The sequence below is a fragment of the Choloepus didactylus genome, chromosome 1, assembly GCF_015220235.1.
Source record: "Choloepus didactylus isolate mChoDid1 chromosome 1, mChoDid1.pri, whole genome shotgun sequence".
In the NCBI taxonomy this organism is placed as follows: Eukaryota; Metazoa; Chordata; class Mammalia; order Pilosa; family Megalonychidae; genus Choloepus; species Choloepus didactylus.
This window is the reverse complement of record NC_051307.1, coordinates 230,049,052-230,072,384: the sequence shown is the minus strand read 5'-3', so window position 1 is coordinate 230,072,384 and position 23,333 is coordinate 230,049,052. Positions and strand designations below refer to the sequence as shown.

Here is a 23,333-nt window from a genome sequence, read left to right as displayed (position 1 = left end):
GCAGAGGTAAACACTGTTAAGAATCTGGTGTGTGTCCTTCCCAACTTTTTAAAAATACTTCTGCATTTTGTAACTCTAGACAAAACACTTCTGATATGTGTCACTGACAAGGCATAAATATGCTTGTGCGTACCTCCCTGTGCAGATGTGTAAATAGTAGGTAAAAGTTTGACATTTTTTACTCCAAACAATGTGACTTCTTTTTTTAGGCAGTTACATATTCTCTGTCTTTTGCTTTATTGTGAAGTCTTCGATTGTAACTGGCAAATATTCTATTCAGAGCATTAACTAAAGAGCTGAAAGCCCATATTGGGAAAATAGTAAGAATGCAATGAAATCCAAATATGACCACTTTAAGTCTCAAATAGGAATGAAATTATTTCAGGATATTTGCTTTTCCCATTGCTTTGCTTTGTTTGGTTTGGAATTTTTTTTTATTTGATAAATAAAGTAATTAAAAAAAAATTGCAAATAGAGCCAACCCCACTGGAGTCCCTCCCAGTAAATGAAATGGATTTGATAAAGGAAATGAGACTTTCCAATACTTCAGTCTATTGTTTCTTTCCCATGCTACAGTCAATCTTCTAAGACAACAATGTAGTTACAACGCCAATGCAGGACAGAACTGAGCAAAGTTGTAAATCCAATACCAAATTTTAAGGTATTTATGTGAGTATTTATGAGGAAATTCAAATGTATTCTGCCTGAGCAAGATATTGGCACCTTTCAACTTTGTTGGGGAATTTCCATTTTAGAATTACACAGGTTCACACGTAAGGGAAGGGCCTTAAGAGGGCATTTATCATAGTCCTGACCTGAAGGAATTTATTAGGAGGTCACCCACTGTTGTGTTTCATTCTTAAATTGTGGTTCACAACAGATTACATCATTCTGGAAGTCTGAAGATATACTCATAAAATTTCTTCTTGAGAAGCTTTTTGCATTTCTTACATGTATGCTGCTATCCCCTTCCACCTCCTTAAAAGTTGAGGGAATTTGCTGACATTTCTCTTACCGATGCACTGGCTGGTTACAATAAATTGCTTTCTCCCTAAACTCAAGGACCTTTCCGGGCTTAATATCACAGGGGGCAGAGTGTGGTTATTATGGTGCCTTTGCAAATTCACAAGGCACTCTACAATTGTCTTCATACAGTCAGTCATGTGGTAGTTTTCCAGTGGATTCACTCTTGGCCAACTCAGGTTTAGGATTGTCCTTTATCTTATGAGGCTTGCATTCTAGCAGACAGTTGTCAGGTTTCTTCAGATAAATATAGAAATATATATGAAAGGACATCCATCTTTGAATCATACTTTTGCTTAAAATAATGAGATATATCCATCAAAAGACAGGAAAGCATGTTTAGTAGATGCTTCCACACTGAGTCACTCAGTGTTCTTTTGTTTGTTTTTAACCTCCTCCTCCACTCTTCTTTGGACAATGGAAACACCTTCCAAGGAAGTTCTCAGGCTCCCAGATTCCTTCCTACTAACCCCTCTCTCCCTGACCTTTTAGTATCTATGAATAAAGTGAAATGTGATTGATAAAAAAAAAAAAAAAGATATTTATAGATATTTATAGATAAAATATCAATGCCACCTATTTAGCAAAGGCTTGGCTCTGATGAAGAGCAACTGACATGCAAGTCATTTTGCAGTAACAGGCATACTAACTTACAAAACTATTATGTACCTAAAGCTCCTAGCACAAATCACTTCATCTTTTGTGTAACCTAGTATAACTGTCAAGTAATCACTAACACTGAAGTTAGTGGTATTGTAGAGTAGTTGTCGAATAGGTTTACACTCAGATACAAGGGGCAATAAAGGTAGGGAATCACACATTAGAAAATAAAAACCAAGTAATCCTTTTCTAAAACAACCAAACTGCATACTGTCTAATCTGAATAATAATAATAATCTGGAAAACAGTTCATTGGGTGATTTATAACACAAAGTAACTAATTAATAAGATATGTAATTCTCTACCTAGAGTTCATTCCCCTCAGGGTATAAGAAAAATATTCAAACAGATAGTACTACAATTGAAATAAAAATCATCTTTGCATTAATTAAATATAGATGATACAGTAAATACTAATTCTGAAAGTCTAAGTATCTAATTCAACTGGCTTCCAAGGCATCAGTAATAAAAAATAAAATAAAATTTAAAGTCCACCAAACCACCTTATCAGAGGCCATAGATCTCTGGAACAGACTTTTAGATAAAATGAAATTACTATCTGGAAACAGGGAAGAATATTTGTATATTTATTAACTTAAGATCTTGAAAGAGATATTGTAAAGGACCTTTATTTGGCAGCTACTATTAGGTCCTATTCTTTGACTTTGAAACTACTTAGTAAGGCCAAAGCCAAACAACAAAGTACAATTTTTTTTTTTTTTTAATTAATAGACGAATTTAAAAATTGCTGTAACTCCACCGTAGGCATGAGGTCTACCTTAATTCAAAAAAAGAAATGGCTCCATTTAAAAATAACTCTAACAAATGACTTTGGTTAGTTGTGTTCCTCTGGTGATAAACATTAGCATTGCTGAAACTGGGCAGATGCAATTGTTTTTAACCTGAATTTTAAACAATCATTTTTCTCTTCCGTGAGCCAGCTATACTCTTTTAGCCTACCAACGCATTTCAAGTGGGTACTCCATCAACACTACAATCAAACTCTTAATTGTGCTTCAACAAGGCTGGACCTCACCCTGGAAAGGCCTCTCAGCAAGAGAACAGAATTTACTCCTGCATTAACATCTACCTAATTGAGCCTTTAAAAAGGTTTGAAAATCCCATAATAAGTTTGTCTAGATGGAGTCGATTTTCCTTTCTACATCACATTACCACCAGTCTCTGTGCATCAGCAAATCAGGCTTATCAATCTATTATTCTCCAATAGGCTCTCATATTTATTACTCAGTGTGGTAGACCAATTTCTAGTAACAACTCCAAGAGAATAAGTACCACTCAAATATGTGCACGATTTAGTTTCTCAAATCTAGTGTGGAAAAACTTTTTTGGAGATAAGTTAGCTGCACATCAATCTCATTGCTGGAGGCAATCAAAACACAGCAAACCTGCAAATGAGAAATGTGTAGGAACTCTACAACTTGAGATGCTATCAATCAGTTTTGAAAACTAATTGTTTCAATTCTTTCAACTTGATGAACAGAAGAAGTAACATCTTTGTAACTGATTAAAAGATGATTCCTGAAAAAAAAAAGTTTATATCTACAGGATATCCTATTATCCTATAACCCAAACTGGGTTCTAGGCCAGGTACTAAAACTAACTGGCTATATAGCTTCAGACTAATATCGTTCCCTTCCAGTGTCTCTTTTACTTTTCTCTGGCATTCTAGAATTCTTTGAATTTATCCCTCTGATTCTTCACAAGGTTTGCTAGGTTAGAAGCTTCTTAAACTGTATAATCCCACCATGCCAAAATGCTTAATAGTGAAAGATTAACAATGAAAATGGCACCAGAATCATTTAACTAAATAGAATTCATGCCAGCTAACCACCTTGATGAAAAATGTACTGGTGGCTTAACCAATACAAAGTTGCAGAACTCTAGAAGTTCTCCTTCTCTGGTACTCAAAGAATAAAAACCAAAGTTTCTCTATATTCTCCTGACTCTTCATGGCTATGATTCTCTACTGCCAAGATATTTTCAACAAATAAGTACACGTTACCTGAATGATTAAAGTATATGCAACAGTGTAAGACTCGGGGGTTATGCACACAGACTCTGGTGGCAGCTGTTTGGGATTGAATCGTGGCTTCATCAATCACTATGTGAGCTTGAACGTGTTACTCTATGTGCTTCAGTTTCCAAGTCTATAACACGGAAAATGTAATGGCACTGAACTCATGAATTTGTATCAAAATTTAAATAAGATGTCTCATGTAAACCAATTAAAATAGTGCCAGGAACTTACAAAGTTACTCAAAACACGTCAGCTATTATTCACATGTTTTCACATTGCTGGATCTACACAGTCACACTGTATAGATACGACGTAAGCAAAAGAACAAACTTGTTTTCTGCTGCTTCTGACTTTCCTTGTGGCCTGTATGCAAATATTTAGAATGAACTTTTTCCAAAGAGGTGTGGACGGGGTTGGTAGAGAGGAAGTTCCTGTGCATTTCAATACAGCCTCTGATTTTTTTTTTTTTTTTTTAAGTGAATTATTCACCCCTCCCTATCACTGGGCTAAACTCCCTCTGCAAAGAGCTTTATCTGTTTTGAGTTCTCCCTGTTTGCAGGATTGGCCTGGTGAGTGCCTTACATTTCCTTGAAAGTGTTTGGTAAACTGCTTACAGTCTGGCATCATTATGATGAATGCAAGCCACTGAGCTCACATGCTGTATTACCCCCAATTCCTGTTTCCATCTGTAGAGATTTAATTGATTCCCACTTCCTGTAAAGTAACCCATTCATCCAGTTAGGGCTACAGTGAAATCACACTGGCTTTCAGTCCATGAGCTTGTAATGAACTCACACTAAGGGAAGACACCCAACTCAGCTCATTTCATTCTAGTCACTCACATACTCTGAAGATTAGAGCAAAATCCTCAGCCTTATTTTAAACTTTAACTCGAAGTTGCACTCTCAACTGAACAAATTGATCATCTTCAGTTGGTTTGCATATATTAGAAGAAATAAGCATACGGTACCATACTCTGCTTTCTTATCCCACTCAAATTGGAGTGGTACATAGCCAGGGCTTGTCTTAAGAAGAATGGAAATTGTTATGAAGAATCTGAGGAAGCAATACAAATGTATAAACCTAGCACATTAATAATTCTATTGGTTATCATTAAAACAGCATGAGAGGATGTCATACATAAGTCTCCCATTTCTTAGATTGTCTAAATTGCATGTGTAAATTGGATTTTTACTTTTGTTCATTCTTTTATTCTTCAGTCAATTAACCAGTAAATCAATCACTGATAATATGTATTCATGCAGCCTGTGCAAGGCAATGCAGAGGAGGAAGAAAATGATATGACATCTTTCCTGTGGTTAAGGATTCTAATTAATAAATATACAATTAACACTCTCCCAAATCACAATTAAATGTTTTTAAAAATTTGGTGAACTTGAACATAAATGTGTATAACAGCATTATTCTTAAGAGACAAAAGTGGAAACAAGCTAAATGCCCATCACCTGGTGAATGGATCAACAAAATGTGGTATATCCGTAGAATGGAATACTATTCAGTTAATTTTAACGAACTACTGATATATGCTACAATTTAAGTGCACCTCAAAAGCATTAGCTAAGCAAAAGACACCAGCTAGAAAAGAGTAGATATTGTATGACTCCATTTATATTAAATGTCCAGAAAAGTAAATTTAAAGAGATGGAAAATAGATTAGTGGTTGCCTGCATCTGGGTATGGAAATGAAGAATGACTTCAAATGGGCAAAAGGAATCTCTTTTTGGGATAATGGTAATGTTCTAATACTGGATTGTTGCACAACTCCAAAAATTTATTTAAAAAAAAATCATTGTATAAGACAGATGAATTGTATGGAATATAAATGATACCTCAATAAAGCTGTTAAAAAATTCAGAGAGGAGAAACATCAGCATAGGCTGGGGTAGAATAGGAATACTGAGCGGAGATGGATGTACCCTAAAAGGTGGATGGTGTTGCATAGCCAAAGTAGAATTATTTATATCATTATTCTAACTCTACTGATGATTGTGCTAATGACAGCAATAGAACACTTTCCCTTCTCTCCAGCCCCACCACACGTGTCTACAGGATATAGGTTTCTTGATCGTAGGAACTTTGTTTTGCTTACTGCTATAACCCAAATTACTAGAAAAGTGGCCAGCAGAAGAATTGTTTATTCTTTCTTAATAATCAAGCCTCATGGCATGCCTTGGAAAATCCCTTTAATTAAATGGTTTTCCAAATATATGAAAACAGTACATTTTTTTGATTGATTTTTTTCTTTCTTTCAATCTTGGCTCCCCTAGCAAACTACCATGTTGCTGAAGGCAGAAAACTGAACTCACAAAAGTTTGTGAGACATATATTTTTTATTGCAGGGAGCAATAATAGGGGTTTTTAGCTATGTACTCATGTTGAAACTGAGGTGGTTAAGTCCTTTAAGGTAAGGCTAAAGAAAACTTTAAGAAATGAGTGATATAAACTCTAAAACTCAAATCACAATGTTTCCAACAATATAAAGGAAGATCAATTCTCTACAGCTTAAGGGTAGAATGCATCAATCATTAAAGTATGTAAAAAGCTTTAACTAGTCTCTGATTTATAAGCTCCTAAGAGTTCTGGTGATGGTCCTTTTCAACATATAGATGATTATGGATGAAGTAATTTCAAGAGAGACTGGAAATGATGCAGAAGAAACCTAATTTATTTTGCTCTTTTTTATATCAGCAGAAACGTAGAGTAATTACCCACTAGATAGCTCAGATCCAGCTCCCATCTCTTTACTGCTGCACAAGCAAATTCTGACCAGAATGATCCTCACTGTTCATCTCTTTATCTTTAAAATATTTTTAAAAATTCTTTAATTTCCCTTTCCTATACTACAGTGTGCCATTTTCTTCTGCAATAGGTCTAGATAATACCTTTTCCTTTGTGTCTCTATAGCAACCACTAGAATTCAGCTTAGGGATCACTCGAACACACTGTCTTCTACAACAGATTTTTAATCTCTCTTTTTTACTCTGTCTCTCTCTCCTCTGTCCTTTATCTTATATTTCTAGTCTTAACTTCTTTCAGTTAATAATATGCAATTTTTTGACCCTCTACCACAATTTATATGGTAATACTTTCTGATCCATAATTGTAGACATTTTCCCTATCATATGTCATTTCAAATCTGAACTTCTGAAACCAACTTCCAAGTTTACTTAACACTGCTCTGTCCATTTCTATGCTAAAATTTTTTATTCGATAACAAAGAACATCCACTTCAGACAAATCTGTATGCTACATACAATTTACTAATTTTGAGTGTATAAAAAGACGTTTATAAAATAACTGTAAATAACAAAGGAGAAAGAAAGAGAGGGAAGAGAGGGAGGAAAGAAGTAAGAAGGGAGAAAAGGGAAAGAGGGAGAAAGAAAGAAAAAGAGAACATCACTTTACCCATCACTCAGTTTACAAAAACTAGCCTCACAATTATTTTTCTCTCTGGAACTGATTGCATCCCTTCCCATTCCCTTTAGACGTAACTACAATCCTGAATTTTGTTTATATCATTCTCTTGTTTTTCATTATAATTTTACAACATAAAATTGTACTCCTTGCCAATATTTTGTTTAGTTTTGCCTTTTTTTGAACTTATAAAAATGAAATCAAACTGTATGTATTCTTCTGAGATTTGCTTTTATTGTGCAACATCCTCCTGAGATTCATCAATTTTCGCTGCTGAATAAATTCTATTCTCCTCAGTAGTGGCTAAGTGTACTGGGGGATGAACTTCCCCACCTAAAATTGTTATTCTCACACTTTTCGATATTTTCCAACTTTGTGCAATCAAATGTTTTTATTACTTGGGTTCCAACTGGTATATTTCTGATTCCAATTGGTATATTTCTGATTACTAATTCATATTTTTCTTGACCATTTTAGTTTTGTCTGAGATGCAAGTTCCTATCTTTTGCCACATCAATTTTTTTCTAAGAGGTTTGTAAAGTTATTTATAAATATAGGATATTAACTATTTGCCAATAATTTTTTTTCAGTTTGCAGCTTGTCTTTTCACTTTCTTTCTGAGGTCTTCTAATGAATAGTTTTTAAAATTGAATGTAGTCAAGTGTATCCTTAGCAATGTCTTTAATGGACCATTCATATGTCTTGTTTATGAACACTTCCCTTCCTTGTGGTCATACATGAATTTTATAAATCATCTAATTTTTAAAAATTGTTATCCCCTTTTTTCCTTTCACAATTATGTAATTCATCCACCTGGAATGAGTTTTTATGTGTGACATGAAGTAGGACGCCAGTTAAATTATTCCTTACATGGATAATCAGTTGTTCTCAACAATTTAGTAAAAAAAAAAGCAAAAAAATCCACAATAGCTCTCTTATGTTTTCACATACATGAAAGTTTGCTTTTGTGTTCTCTATGCTGTTTCACTGACCAATTTTTCTAACCCTGCACAAAACCACACTGGCTTAATTACTAGAACTTCATGTTGAGTCTTAATTCCTTAGAAGGTTTTAAGTCAGGTAAGTCCCCTTGACTTGTTTTTAGTCTTGAAGAGTTTCTACCTAATTTTACTCTTTGTTCATCAAATATATTTGACAATCAAGCTTGTCGCATTCCACAGACAGAAAGACAAACCATAGATAAATTAATTGAAATAAAAATACCTATCAATTCAGGAAGAACAGACATTTTACCTTTATTCAGTCTTATGATCTATGAAAATGGTATAGGTATTCTTTAATGTTTTTCAATAAATACATATACTTTCACCGTAAAAGGTTTAAAGCCTCTGCTGAATTTATTTCCTATTTCTATGTTCTCTCTCCCTTTATTCTACTTACTTGGAATTTATTCTGTTATTCTTAAGTTAGCTCCTTCATCCTATAATTAAATTACCTAATAAACTTAATCATTAATTTTCATCCTCCTTTTCTATTATGTTTTTAAGATAAGTATCCCTCTAAACAATCCTTTAGCTGCCTCACACATGCTTTGCTATGCAGAATTTTCACTATTTCTGCTTCAAATATATTCTATTTTCCTTTGCCATTTCTTATTTGACCTATGAGTAACCTAAAAGTATGTTTATTAATTTCCAAAGATATGAAACTTTCCTAAGTTTCTTTTTATTATTGATTTCTAATTTAATTGTGTTTGGTCATGTTTCCTTCATAGTTCAGTATGTCATCAAATATAATATTTTTCCTGTGTGCTTGTAAAAAAAAAATGTAATCTGTAGTTTTACCTACAATGTCTTCTACATGTTCTTTAGTTGAAGTTTGCAATTCTGTTCTTTAAACCTTTTTTGCGCTTATTGATGTTTCTGTCTGCTCAAGCTACCACATGATGAGATATAAATATCCTCATTATGATAGATACCTCTTTCTCTTTGAAGTTATGTTTACTTTTGCTTCATACATTTTGATATTATATATTCCTAGTGAATTAATCTATAGTAAGGCTTTTTAAAAACAAAGTTTATTTTGACCAATATTAATAAAGACTTTCTTTTAGATAACATTCATTTTGCGTAACATTTACCCAGGATATCTTTTCCAAAATTTTAGTTTCAATAATTCTCTATCCTTATGATTCAGATGCACTATTTGATATACAGTTTAAAAGTTTTTTTAAAAGTTAGAAAATTTAGTCCATTAATTTTTGTTATAATTACTAATCTATTTAGACATTTCTACATTGCTTTGTTTCTGCTCTCCCACTTTTTTATGCTTCTTTTCCTCTACTTTTCAAAAAGTTTTCTTCTATGGTCCACATAGTTTAAGTACCGTTCACGTTTCCCTATGCTTTTGGTGTATTTAAAAGTTACCCTAGGAGATTCAGAGAAGATGGCGGAATAGAGAGGAGTGGAACAATTCATAAATGACCAAAAAACTAGTAAATAACCTAGAATAACTGCGGGGAGACAAACGTGACTGTCCACTCATCATCCACCAGCCTCAACTGGGAGGAATGCCTGAGATCACAGCATAAAATCTGTAAGTAAAACTGCAGACCCATGTTGAGAGCCAAGAGCTGAGAGCCCCTCCCTCACGGAAGCCTCGCAGTGCTAGGGAGCAGCACACTCTCAGCCCAGCTCCAACTGGGGTTTTAATGTTAACTGCTCAATACAGACAGCGAATCCTCAACAAGCAGACAGAGGCTTTTGGTGACAACTGACCTTGGGCGAGTCAGGGGACATATCTGTCTCAGGACGGGGAGCCCAGAGGATCGGGTGCTGTCTCTGGCTGACGGGTGAACCTGGGAGTTTTTCTGTCCCTTTCTCTCTCTGTGGAGAAAACCTCAGCGGTTCTCAGCCTGCAAGGCTTTGCAGTAAAGACAGCCTCAGACATTTTAAAACCAAAACACTTAGATCAGCAGAGTCACAGAAACAAAGAACTTACTGATATGCATATGACATCTCTGGAGGGGGCATAGCTTCCCAAGAGGAAAGGGAGGGGCCCAGCTCTACTGTCCCTGTTTCAGACTTTCCAGAACCAGACCCCAAAGCCTGGGGGAGGAGAGCCACAGGCCACACCCTCTTACACAGGCAGTGACAGGTGCATCTGCCTGGCAGAAAAGCACAGGTGTCTCAATCCTCTAAGAAAAGCCATCAGGGAAACCAGATATTGAAATATTACCTCTTTCTGTGACCTGAGCCTGTTCTCATCTGGGAAACCTGATTGGGGTGGCCTAGGAGGTCAGATGCCTAGACAACAGAAAACTACAACCTACACTACAAAAAACAAAGCTACGACCCAGTCAAAGGAACAAACGTACACTTCAACTGAGACATAGGAATTTAAACAACTAATGTTAAATCAATTCAAAGAGTTTAGAGAATATTCCACAAAAGAGATAGAGGCTGTAAAGAAAACACTGGGCATATATAAGGCAGAAATTGAAAGTTCAAAAAAACAACCAATAGAATATATGGAAATGAAAGGCACAACACAAGAGATGAAAGACACAATGGAAACATACAACAGCAGATCTCAAGAGGCAGAAGAAAACACTCAAGAACTGGAGAACAAAACACCTCAAAGCCTACACGCAAAGGAGCAGATGGAGAAAAGAATGAAAAAATATGAGCAACGTCTCTGGGAACTTAAAGATGAAACAAAGTACAAGAATGTACATATCATTGGTGTCCCAGAAGGAGAAGAGAAGGAAAAAGGGACATAAGCAATAATAGAGGAAATAATCTATGAAAATTTCCCATCTCTTATGAAAGACATAAAATTACAGATCCAAGAAGTGCAGCGTACTCCAAACAGAAGAGATCTGAATAGGCCTACGCCAAGACACTTAATAATCAGATTACCAAATGTCAAAGACAAAGAGAGAATCCTGAAAGCAGCAAGAGAAAAGCAATCCATCACATACAAAGGAAGCTTAATAAGACTATGTGCGGATCTCTCAGCAGAAACCATGGAGGCAAGAAGGAAGTGGTGTGATATATTTAAGATACTGAAAGAGAAAAACCGCCAACCAAGAATCCTGTATCCAGCAAAGCTGTCCTTCAAATATGAGGGAGAGCTCAAAATATTTTCTGACAAACAGACAATGAGAGACTTTGTGAACAAGACAGCTGTCCTACAGGAAATACTAAAGGGAGCACTACAGGGTGACAGAAGACAGGAGTGCGTGGTTTGGAACACAATTTTGAGAGATGGTAGCACAGCAATGTAAGTACACTGAACAAAGATAACTGTGAATACGGTTGAGAGAGGAAGACTGGGAACATGTGAGACACCAGAAGACAGGAGGAAAGATAAAGACTGGGACTGTGTAAGTAGGTGAAATCTAGACTGTTCAACAATTGTGATAAAATGTACAAATATGTTCTTTTACAAGGGAGAACAAGCAAATGTCAACCTTGCAAGGTGTTAAAAATGGGGAGTCACTGGGGGAGGGATGCAATCAATGTAAACTAGAGACTGTAACTAACAGAATCATTGTATTATGCTTCCTTTAATGTAACAAAGGCGATATACCAAGGTAAATGCAGATAGGAGGGGGGGATAGGGAAGGCGTTTTGGACACTTGACATTGGTGGTGTTGTCTGATTCTTTACCGTACTTTGATTTGGGGTTGCTTTTCCTTTTGCTACTTCCTGGCTGTCATTTTTTTCCTCTTTCTCTTGCCTCTCTACCTTCTTTGACTCTCCCTCCTGCCTTGTGGAAGAAATGTAGATGCCCTTATATAGATAGTGGTGAAGGTGGTGAACACATAAATATCTGACCATACAGAGAACTATCGATTGTTTACTTAGGATGGAATGTATGGGATGTGAACAAAACCGTCTTAAAAAAAAAAAAAATGGGTTGATGTCAAAACCTCAAGGGCAATATACTAAGTGAAATAAGCTAGACACATAAGGATAAATATTGCAGGGTCTCACTGATAAGAACTAACTATAATATGTAAACTCATAGACATGAAATATAAGGTACCAAGATATAGGACGAGGCTTAAGAATGGGGAGTGGTTGCTTAGTATGAGCAGAATGTTCAACTAGGATGAACTTAAATGTTTGGAAATGAACAGAGGTGTCGGTAGCAAGATGTGAGAATAACTAACAGTGCCGAATGGCATGTGAATGAGGTGGAAACAGGAAGCTTAGGATCATATATGTCACCGGAAGGAAAGTGGAGGTCAGAAGATGGGAATGTATAAAACTGAATCCTATGGTGGGCAATGTCCATGATTAACTGTACAAATATTAGAAAACTCTTCCATGAACCAGAACAAATGTATGACAATACAACTAGAAGTTAATAATAGAGGGGCATACAGGGAAGAAATATATACCTATTGCAAACTATATACTACAGTTTGTAGTATTTTAACATTCTTTCATAAACAGTAAAAAATGTACTATACCAACACTACGAGTCAACAATTGAGGAGGGTTGATCAGGGATATGGGAGGATTCAAGTTTCCTTTCCTTTTTTTTTTTTTTCCATCTTTCACTTTATTTCTTGTCTGGACTAATGAAAAGGTTCTAAAAATTGAACAAAAATTAAGTGTGGTGATAGATGCACAGCTGTATGAAGGTACCAGGGGCAAATGATTGTACACTTTGAAAAATTGTATGGTATCTGAACAATCCCATTTAAAAAAAAAAAAATGTTACCCTAGAAATTTTAAGATACATACTTACATACTTCACTTCTAAATGTCTACGTTTAATCAATACATAGTCTCTACTCTAGAATAATTTAAGGATGTTAGAACAATTGAATTCCAACTCCCTGCCAAACTTTTATGCTAGCATTTGCACAATAAGGTACAAGCATTCTTCATTATACTTTTTCCTGAAGATTGTGAATGTACATTCTAGCCCCCAGAATAAGGATGGTGTGCTACAAGGTCTAGGATATTCTTTGTATTTCTTCAGTGTCTAGAACTCTACAAAAAGAACTTGCTAAATAGAAACTGACTGACAATTTTATACATAAGCATTTATTCTGTAAAATCTGTGGTTAGAATCATGCAAGGTTTGATTCTTTAAGACCAGGGGAAATAAATAATAACCAAATAAGAAACTTAGTCATCAGATATTCCATTCACATAGGCCAAATGTTAATAATGAAATAAACTACTCTGTGATAGTCATTGATCAATAATACCCTTATTATTAAAGTGTTTTACAATTTTCCATGTTTATTATTTGTGGTAGACATTACCAATATATATAGCAATAACTGGTTCTCTTCTCATAAAGACCACTCATAATATAAGTAAGTGTGGCCAATGGAGTATGAGTAGAGTCACCCACGTAACTTCTTGATGGAAGCATTTCAGGGCCTGTAAACAATGTATCACGCTACCTTCCCCAGTCTGTGTGCACAAGGTGGCATCTGTTTCAGATGGTGCAGACTCAAGTGATGGTGTCTCCATCAGTCTTGATCACAAAGGATATGACACAGAGAACATTTGCCCTAGAGAGTTGTCAAACCCACTGCAAAGTTTGCATAATCAAGAAATAAACTTTTGTTGACAGAGAGCTGTGGAGGTTATCTGTTATCCAGTATAATTTAGCCTAAACTGACTAATACTATATTTTAACCTAATTCTCATCCTATGAGGCAAAACTGGTATCATTTATTCCATGTTAGAAATAAGATTACTGAGGCACAGTAAAACTATGTTGTTTCTCCGAGGTCATCCACTGCTAAGTGTCAATACCCAGAATAGAATTTTCTTTGTTAATAAAATATAAGTATATGCTGATTAAATTAATAACACATTTCATTAGAGCCCAGTATAACTCACTAAAATATCTGTAAAATTAAATCAACAATGTAATACTTACTTGGAACTATAAATTCTATTTCTTCTGACATAGCAACTCCCAGTTTATTAGAAGCAAAGCAGCGGTATTTCCCTTGAAAGTGAGATATGTGCCCCTCGTTTGGGATCCTGAATGTTCCCGAATTGTTAGACACAATTATCCGAGCATCAGAGAGATCAAAAGGCTGGTCATCCTTAGTCCATGTAAATCTATAAGATAAAAGTAAACTTAATAATGCTGAAAAGTAATATGTTTTAATTTAAAAGTACTTAAAAACAAATGCACAATGGCAAAAACAAGACATTACATAATATACATATTTAATGGAATACGATGGAATATAAATAAGGCTGTGAGAAGAATCTGAGAAAATTTACAAGCCATTAAAAAACTGTGACAATTGAGGAGATAAAAACTGAAGGTAGCTTTTGTTCTGTTCTTTTTTAATTAAAGTTTTTTTTTTTCCAAGTAGAAAGGTAATAAAGGCTCATTGCTAATATTTTGGAAGAAAAAGCAATAAATATAATGTATGTGTGTATTTTTAGACATTTGTCACATAAGTGAGAACACACTGAATATACAATTTTTCCAGAAGAGTTTTTTTCCAGGTCTAATTATGCTATTAAAGGCATTTATTTAATTACCAATACAATACAACATAGCACTCTACATGTAGACAGTATTCTGCCATTGGGATGAATTAATATTTCTGTAACAAATTAAAAATGAGATCACAAGCTATTCATTAAATATGAAAGGTGTCAAATTCAGATATATGCAAATATTTACAGAATATTTATTTATAATTGTGTTAACTTTTGGCTTAATAAAGGCTACCTCTCACTAAGTACAATAAAGGATCTTCTGGTGTTTAGCTACCTTGTTTACTCATGGAATTATGTTGAATGCTTAAAATGACACATTTTACAATAAAAATAAAATTAAACTGGCAGAACATGTAGGAAATCACCAACCTTTGTTTTTCTAGATATAGCTACCATTCACTTGGAAACCCTTAGCTTCAACCATAAATAGATTTATACTCCAACAAACTGACAACTGTCAGAGTAAAAAAATACTATAGAGTACACATTTAAGGAATTCTTTGGTTTGAAGGAATACTCACGTTGGTTCTGGATTTCCTTTAGCTTCACATTCAATTTGAAAATACTCATCAAAGGGAAAGGCAACTTGTACTTTTGACTGTTTTATAATGGTTGGAACCTGTTGAACTAAATATAAAAACACGTATTTAAAGACCATATTCCTCAAAAACTGGGCACGTTAATTTAGTTATAACAGATACACTTTAAAAGTGATTTCTATACTGACAAGTTAAAGGACCAGAACAAGAGAGAAAATCATGTAACAAATCTGACTTCCTCTTTGCAAAAATGTGTTTAATTCTACAAGTTACACGTCACTGCCACCATTTCATGATGTTATATCTGTTAATTTCATTTAAATCCCTAATAATGTAATGATTTTCAAAACAGAAGAGTAATAACATTCTTTTATATTAAAATCTTTACCCAGGGATCTTTTACCCATGCATGGTTTTGTAACATCATACATTGGTCATTTGGGGGGAAAAAAAATGATTCACTGAAGTATGCAAATATTGACATATTTCATTATAGAATGTAAAAAATACTACCTAATCAAAAACTCTAAGAGTTGGTAAATTATCAAGCTATTGGTGGAGTATACAAGTTTCCCACAATTCAAAATTTTGCTTGAACACTCAAATTTTATCATTGGCAACTTACATTGTCAGTTGTTTACCTTGAAGGGACAATATTGCTTGGCTCCTTTTTGGGAAAATGTCTGCTATATACCCATCTCAGTACCCATAATTTGCCTGTCAATTGTACCTTCAATTTAAAATGGTGTTCAGCTTGGGACTCAAAAATGATACAATCAAGGAATAGAGACAATGGTCACACTTTCTTACTCAGAAGAATTAGTTTATATTTATTTACCACCTCATCCCACAGAATATTAAAAAGAATGCTCTCAGGGTCAAAAATTAATTTAAAAAATGATGTTTACTACTTCATCACAGAGAATCTTAAACCTTGTTTTTGTTGTTTTTTCTTATTGTGAATATACAGCTGTGAAGAGTACACTGAGTAGAAGTTACAGTTTTACCATCGTCACTTTTGTACCAGCAGTGCAAATGTCAACACAGTGAAAAAGGAAAAATAATCATTATTAACTTATTGTTATCATTATAAAAACGGCTTGATCTTGTGAACTGTCTGAACACATCTCTAGACCCAAGGGGTCAACTAACCACATTTTAATTATTGACAGCCAGCCTAGAGTAATGGAATGCCCTTTCCAATTTTAAAATTCCATTTTACTTTACTCATGCCTAATCTGATAATTGAGTTTTACTAGCTTAGGTACATTAACCCAAGTTCAATCTTCAGCCATTGGATATTCATAAATATTTTAATAACTTGCAGTAAACAACCATATCTCCATTGAAATTTACCTTATTTCTGATTACTATTATTACTAACTAGAGCAGGTCTTTAGCTTATTGCAAATTCATATTATTTAAATTTTCTTACAGTTATAAATGGTGAGGGACTGCACAAAAGCTACAGTCCCTTAGACATCAGCTAATAACTTGTGAACAACTTGTTTATTAGAACATCATTCTTTCTTAAAATTGCTCAGGTTGTAAAGTCTCAGCAATAACTAATTATTCAGGGAAAAGAGCTAATAACTTTTGGGTGTTTATAAGAATATATATTCTACATTATAAATCCTTCTCTCTATAATTAGGCCAATTACAGAAACACCAGACTCATTGACATTCAAATTGGATATCTGCCTTAGTTGCATTTGCTAGTGAGTGCTCTAGAGTATGGAAATAAATAGATACTCTTCAGTTGTTCTGAAAACACGCCATTAATATTTTATAACAAGGACATTACAGCATGAAAATGCATAAGTAAGTGAGACAAGCAGAATAAAAATGTGTGCTATGGAATAACACAAAATTTCATTTCGTTCACCTTGATGAGCAAAGTGAGAAAAGTTACAGAATAAATGTTTAGGTAAGAGAGCATGGTCAGGAATCTGATTAACGAATCCCAGTGACATCCTTCATTGCTACTGGCAAGAAGGTAGGAAATTATTACCCCTTTTCTAGAGGGTAAACCAAGAAGCTTGCTCTTAGTTTGGCACTGCATAATCAATCCAAGAGAACCCACCAGAGGTGCAGTATTTCAGCCTCTCAACCAGATTTTAGACAACTAGGCCGGTCAGTAATGAAATCTGATATTATGTGTTTAAGTAGACTGAGATACCAGTTTAAAAATAACTTTAAATCTGTGCATCTTAGGGCAGTTAGGTGAAATTCCTGAAGAGTAGGAATACTGCAACAGAGGCTTGACTGTCTGTCAAGGATATTAGAGAAGGACTTGTACATGGCAGACTAATCTACAAGTGTGGATCTTCCCAGAGTCTGTGACGTGCACCTGCTACATCAAATAATTCAAAGTGGTCCTACAGAAAAGTTTTTAAAAAACATTATACTGAACAGAGTTATTCCCTTTCCTATTATTCACAGTCAATCTCTCTGAGTATTTGTGATGGATTGAATTGTGTTCCCCAGTTTGGACATGTTCTTGGTCTTGGTCTGCATTTGGGGGGTGTGGACCCATTGTAAATAAGACATCTTCAAGGTGTTACTCTAGATAAGGTGTAGCCTCACTGAATCAGGTGGGCTTTAATCTGGATTACTGGAGTTCTTTATAGGCAGAGTCAGGATTAGACAGAGAGAGAAGCCAAGTGAGGCTACTGTGTGCACTGCCTTGTGACTGAAAAGCCAAGGACCAAGGATCACCAGCAGTCAGTCCCAGACACTACTGTCTTCTAAAAGAAAGCATCACGTTACTAATTCCTTGATTTTCATCGTCTTCTAGCCTCAAAACTGTAAGCCAATACATTTTCATTTTTAAAGCCAACTCATTGTTATGGTATTTGTTTTAGCAGCTGAACTAAAACAGTACTTCCAAAAGAAAGTTTCAGTTTAGTGTTAGAGCCCCCTCTAATATTTCTTAAACTTTCTGAGGTCAAGACTATTTCTCTAGAATCTTGATGATTTGCAAAGATCATTTCCAATGCTAAGATTCTAAGAAACAGGCAATGCCCATTATATCATAGCTCTCCAGATGATATATACAAAGAGTGAAGGGATAATATTTGAAATTTATGGGGAAAAGAGTCTAAATAAACTCAATTTTTTTTTTGTATCCCATGAGCTTGTAACATAGAAGAAAATTCCCAAATCCCTACGTTACATAGTAGATATAATATTAAACAAATTGTGTTAGCAAATATATTCTTTTTAAGCTTTTAATTACTATAAATTATTAAAACAGACTTGTGGTAAAAATTCATTTTTTCAGCATATATTAAGATTTATATTTCCATAAAACTATTGACTAACTTCTTGATATGAATTCATACTATCTAATACCCTAGATTTTCAGAGTTAATATCATTTTATACTTTTATTTGTAGACTATAAAATGGCTCTTTGATATTTTCCTAATTCGTTGTTTTCATTCCTAAGTATATAATAATTTTGCTAAAGGCGGCAAGATTTATTCAATTCATTTTTATCATAATAGGTTGAATGCCAGTAATTCCTGAACTATAATTCTCCCTAAATGCACTAACATGAGTATATAAAACTAAAAGCTGTAATATTTCAGACTATCTTAGACATATGGCAAAATACCACCTACAGGTTATGTTTCTTGTCATGTGCCAAGTCTGAGTACAGAGATTAGAATATTTCAATTTTGCATTTGATAGGGATGACACGAACTCCATAAACAGGGGTGTAGCTACTGGAATGTGAAGATGCTTTGTCTCCAAAATGAAACAGCAGTAGAGGAGGCAAAAAGCCTGACTGCAAAATTATTATTATAGCCAAACATAATCATCCCCAAAATGAAAAAAAGCAGAAATGAATTCTGGTGACAGACTACTGGAAAACATATAGTAAGATGCTAGAAAAGTCACATCCTCAGCCCACAGGTATTCTATTTCAAAATAAAAATGCAAATATGAAAGTCAGTTAGCAGATACTCAATACTGTAACATTACCTGAGAGTGGTATTTCAACCGCTGTTGAGAATTTTAGTAGGACGAAAATTAGAGATAAGATTAATCCTCTTCCGCTTAATAGCATCGCCATTGTTTTTCTTTCTGGAAGGAGACAACCCAGAAAGAACAAAAACCTTAATGGCCCCTCCTTTTTGGTTTCAAGCTGAGGAGAATGTGGTTAACCTGGAAACTTAACAAAACAAAAGAACCCATTAGTTCATATACCCTAAAATATCAATATAACCAAAATTAAATACATTTTTCTATTTAGCAATATTTTCATCATGAAACTGTTCTCTAATAACTCACATAGATTTAATTAGATTCTCTTCGTTGTATTTAAAGTAAAGGATCATTCATATATGCTATATTGTAAACCATAAACCATTGCAATGAATCATATTTATAAGTAAGAGGAATTCTTACTTAGAAGGCACTCTAGTTCTCTAATAAGTGTAAATGGTTGTGAAAACAACTTTAATTTCATTTAAAAACGTGGTCTTTAATTCTTTTTTATCAAGCATCTAACCTCATTTGAGTCATTAGAAAGGGTCACAAAAATAAATCATTGATTTTACTGCCAAAATTACTTTTCATGTTCAAAGTTATCACACTAATAGAAGGAGAATAGTTTTAACAAGAAAAGGAAGAGAACAAGAAAATAAAAATGGAGAAGGACTGGGCATTTTAACTAAAATTCACAAATGTGGATTTGGTTCAAACAGGAGGTGACAACATCAGTCGTTTTCCATAAAGCAGAGTGTTTATTCACTCCAAAATTCACAGAAATAGAATGAGGAATGGAATTTTAAATTGTGCTTTTCCTTCCATTGACATTTAAGACATTTTTCTAAAACACTGTGATAACATCTAAACACTGTTTATAATGCAGTCTTGCAAGTAACACAATAATTTGCTCCAAATTTTGATTAGTTCCTTAGGCATGTTTTTTTCCTTTTCTCTGAAAAGTTATTACTCTATTTCTTCATTTAGAACTGGTGAAAAAATTAACGTAAATAGAGGCAGATAAGACATTAAATTTGTATTTAATTTCAAGCATTAGTTTTTTTGAAAAAAATTCATTTTGAGTTGCATCTCAAGAGATGACAGACCTTTATCTTTCTATATGTGTACAGGTAGGTCAAATTTGAAGTGGTAATTGTGCTGTTTTGTTAAATGATTTCTGGGGGATCCAAACAGAAAGCAATCCCAACTAAATTCTGATTTGAGAAAAATTATATTGATCATGCATGCAAGGACTTCCCTCCTGGAAAAAAAAAAAAAATTCTTGTGGTTCTTTGTTCTTGAATTAGAGTAATGGGATTACTCTACATGTTCTGATATCACTCATCTGTAAAATAAGAACTGGAAAGAAATTATCTTTGCCTTTTCCCCCACGGCCTCTGCCCAGGCGGGATCCCCCAGCAGAGCTCCGGACAAGTGTGAGGGACCAGCTATGGATTTCGGGCAGGTGCAATCCCTGGATGATTTGAAAGGAAGGCCTCCGTGGCCTCCCGAAGAGAGGAAGTAGTGGCTGGCAGGCAGGCGGCCTTCGCCTGGAATTTTCGGGTACCCTGACCCAAGTGAGAAATCTACCTCCATCAAAATCTCAGATGTATGCACCTGTGTGACACCAAGATAAGTAAACAGCTGAAGGCAGCACTAAGGATCAATGAGTTGGGATAGAAGTTGAATCCAGACCTGTCAGATGGATTAAGATCAAGTCTTAAAGCACTTGCAAATATTAATATTTTGTTTTTTATGCTTCCTGGCACTAGGATTTGTAATGTTTTATCTTTCTGTTGTGTGGTGATACACATATTGCTTCATGCAAAATTGAAATTGATGGAGCTGGGACTTTATTTCCTAAGGAGTTTACAATTTTTAACTTTTTAGTAATTTATTTTATCAAAAACTCTGTCACCCAGAGGTATATAAAATGAGATTATGGCACTCAAGAACACAATTAAAGCATAATAAGCTCAAACTCTAGGAAGAACTTGAGAAGTTCCTCGGATATTGTAATCACCTTTAAAAACCCTTAAAAATCAAAGAAATTAAAATAAATTGAAAAAAAGATACAGTGACTCAAACTATAACATTAAAGTGAAAAATTTCTAACACTTACATAAAATGGAAACTGTTGGTAAATTCTTTATGAGAATAAGACTGGTGAAGTTAAGACAGTAATCTGGGGGAAGAAAGAAAGAATAATTAACCTAACCTAGTTACTTTAATTAAAAATGAGTCAGTCCCGGGGAGGAATCTAGACCCGGCATCGTGGGATGGAGAACATCTTGACCAAAAGGGGGATGTGAAAGGAAACGAAATAAGCTTCAGTGGCAGAGAGATTACAAAAGGAGCCGAGAGGTCACTCTGGTGGGCACTCTTACGCACACTTTAGACAACCCTTTTTAGGTTCTAAAGAATTGTGGTAGCTGGTGGTGGATACCTGAAACTATCAAACTACAACCCAGAACCCATGAATCTCGAAGACAATTGTATAAAAATGTAGCTTATGAGGGGTGACAATGGGATTGGGAAAGCCATAAGGACCACACTCCACTTTGTCTAGTTTATGGATGGATGAGTAGAAAAATAGGGGAAGGAAACAAACAGACAAAGGTACCCAGTGTTCTTTTTTACTTTAATTGCTCTTTTTCACTTTAACTATTATTCTTGTTATTTTTGTGTGTGTGCTAATGAAGGTGTCAGGGATTGATTTAGGTGATGAATGTACAACTATGTAATGGTACTGTGAACAATCGAATGTACGATTTGTTTTGTATGACTGCGTGTATGTGAATATATCTCAATAAAATGAATATTAGAAAAAATAAAAAAAATTAGGCGCTTGGTTTAAAAGTCCTGACCACAGGAATTTTGACTCTATAATTAGTATTTCGGTGTATGTGTGATTGATGGCTAAAATCAAGCAGCTACCCTTCCAAATTATGTTTCTTTGAGATTACTAGTAGTGAATTGTCCCTATTATCATCTATGACATGGTTAGGACATTTTTTTATCTACCATCGTATTGGTATTGTTGGTTGCTAAATAACCCTCTGGTTATTCAGAATGACCATTTGCTTCTGTTCTCCATGAATTTTCTGGTGTTCTGAAGTATTTTAGTATTTCACTACTTTTAATTGGAAAAGAAGAACAATCCAATAAAGAACATCAGGTTGCTATTCATGGAATGGAGGGAGGGCAAAATATTATTAACTGATTTATTTCCTAACCACACATAAAATAGACATTTCCTCAGTTATTGAACAAGAGGCTAATATTTTTAGGACATTTTAAAATTGTATCATAAAATAGGTTTAAGTTCCAGATTATTTTCTAATAACCATTCCATTTTCTATGGAATTGTCTATATAAATGAGCTTTAAGCCTTATGTTAAAATTTGAATGTCAGATTGTAATAAACCGCATTTGTGAAGCCAGATTATGGGTACTGGCGGTAGTCTTTTCGAAAATATTTCCTTGTTTGGGGGCAGAGGTACTTTATTTTTTAGAAAGATTTTGCATTGATGATCATTAGAATTTATTATATAAAGTTTTTAAATGAGTAAATTGGATTTTGACACATTCTAGATGAGTTCTCTCAAAGGAACTATTTTCAAAATGATACTGATTTCTAGTATTTACTATGTGAAAGTACATTTTATGGATAAAAACATACAGTAAAAGAAGCAAACCTTTAGTGGTTTAGTAAATGTCTCAGTACTGTAATCACTTTACTAATAGGTCCTACTGAGCCTTTAAAAATGCCCTGCACAATACATCTTATGTTCAACATTAGCAAAAAATAAAGCATTTTCATAAAAAAAATATCTTTGTGGGGTTCAGAATATTTCCTAAAATGACAAATATCTTATATTGATAATTAAAGATGTTACCAAATGTGTTACTATGTTAATTGACACCCACTTTCCTGACAAAATGAGTTTAATCTAATAAACAAAATCCAATATAGAAAAAAGTCCTTTCCTTGTATTAAAAAAAAAAAAAAAAAAAAAACAAAAACTGAACTCTGCCTTAACTATATAAACTGACTTCTTTATATTTCTTCAGTGTTGGGAGACATGAACCAGGGAGCCATTTCTAAGATGAAAATTCAGAAGAAAAGACCAAGAAATGACCAAAACCCTCCTTGTTCTTTGAATATTCCTTTTCTTTC

At 34.4% G+C, this 23,333-nt stretch overlaps 1 protein-coding gene across 7 annotated transcripts in view; it reads right to left on the bottom strand.

Annotated features, from left to right (window-relative positions):
• Positions 1–23,333, bottom strand: part of CHL1 (cell adhesion molecule L1 like) — a 211,827-nt gene that overhangs the window by 74,202 nt on the left and 114,292 nt on the right. For 6 of the 7 annotated variants that reach the window (XM_037800468.1, XM_037800473.1, XM_037800465.1 and 3 more), the window contains 4 exons: positions 21,276–21,338; positions 19,148–19,337; positions 15,141–15,246; positions 14,036–14,223 (listed from right to left, as the gene is read on the bottom strand). In XM_037800468.1, the coding sequence (XP_037656396.1) occupies positions 14,036–14,223; positions 15,141–15,246; positions 19,148–19,238 (385 nt within the window). In that variant the 5' untranslated portion in view covers positions 19,239–19,337; positions 21,276–21,338. The remainder of the gene's footprint in view (positions 1–14,035; positions 14,224–15,140; positions 15,247–19,147; positions 19,338–21,275; positions 21,339–23,333) is intronic. The other variant, XM_037800487.1, reaches the window with a different exon arrangement.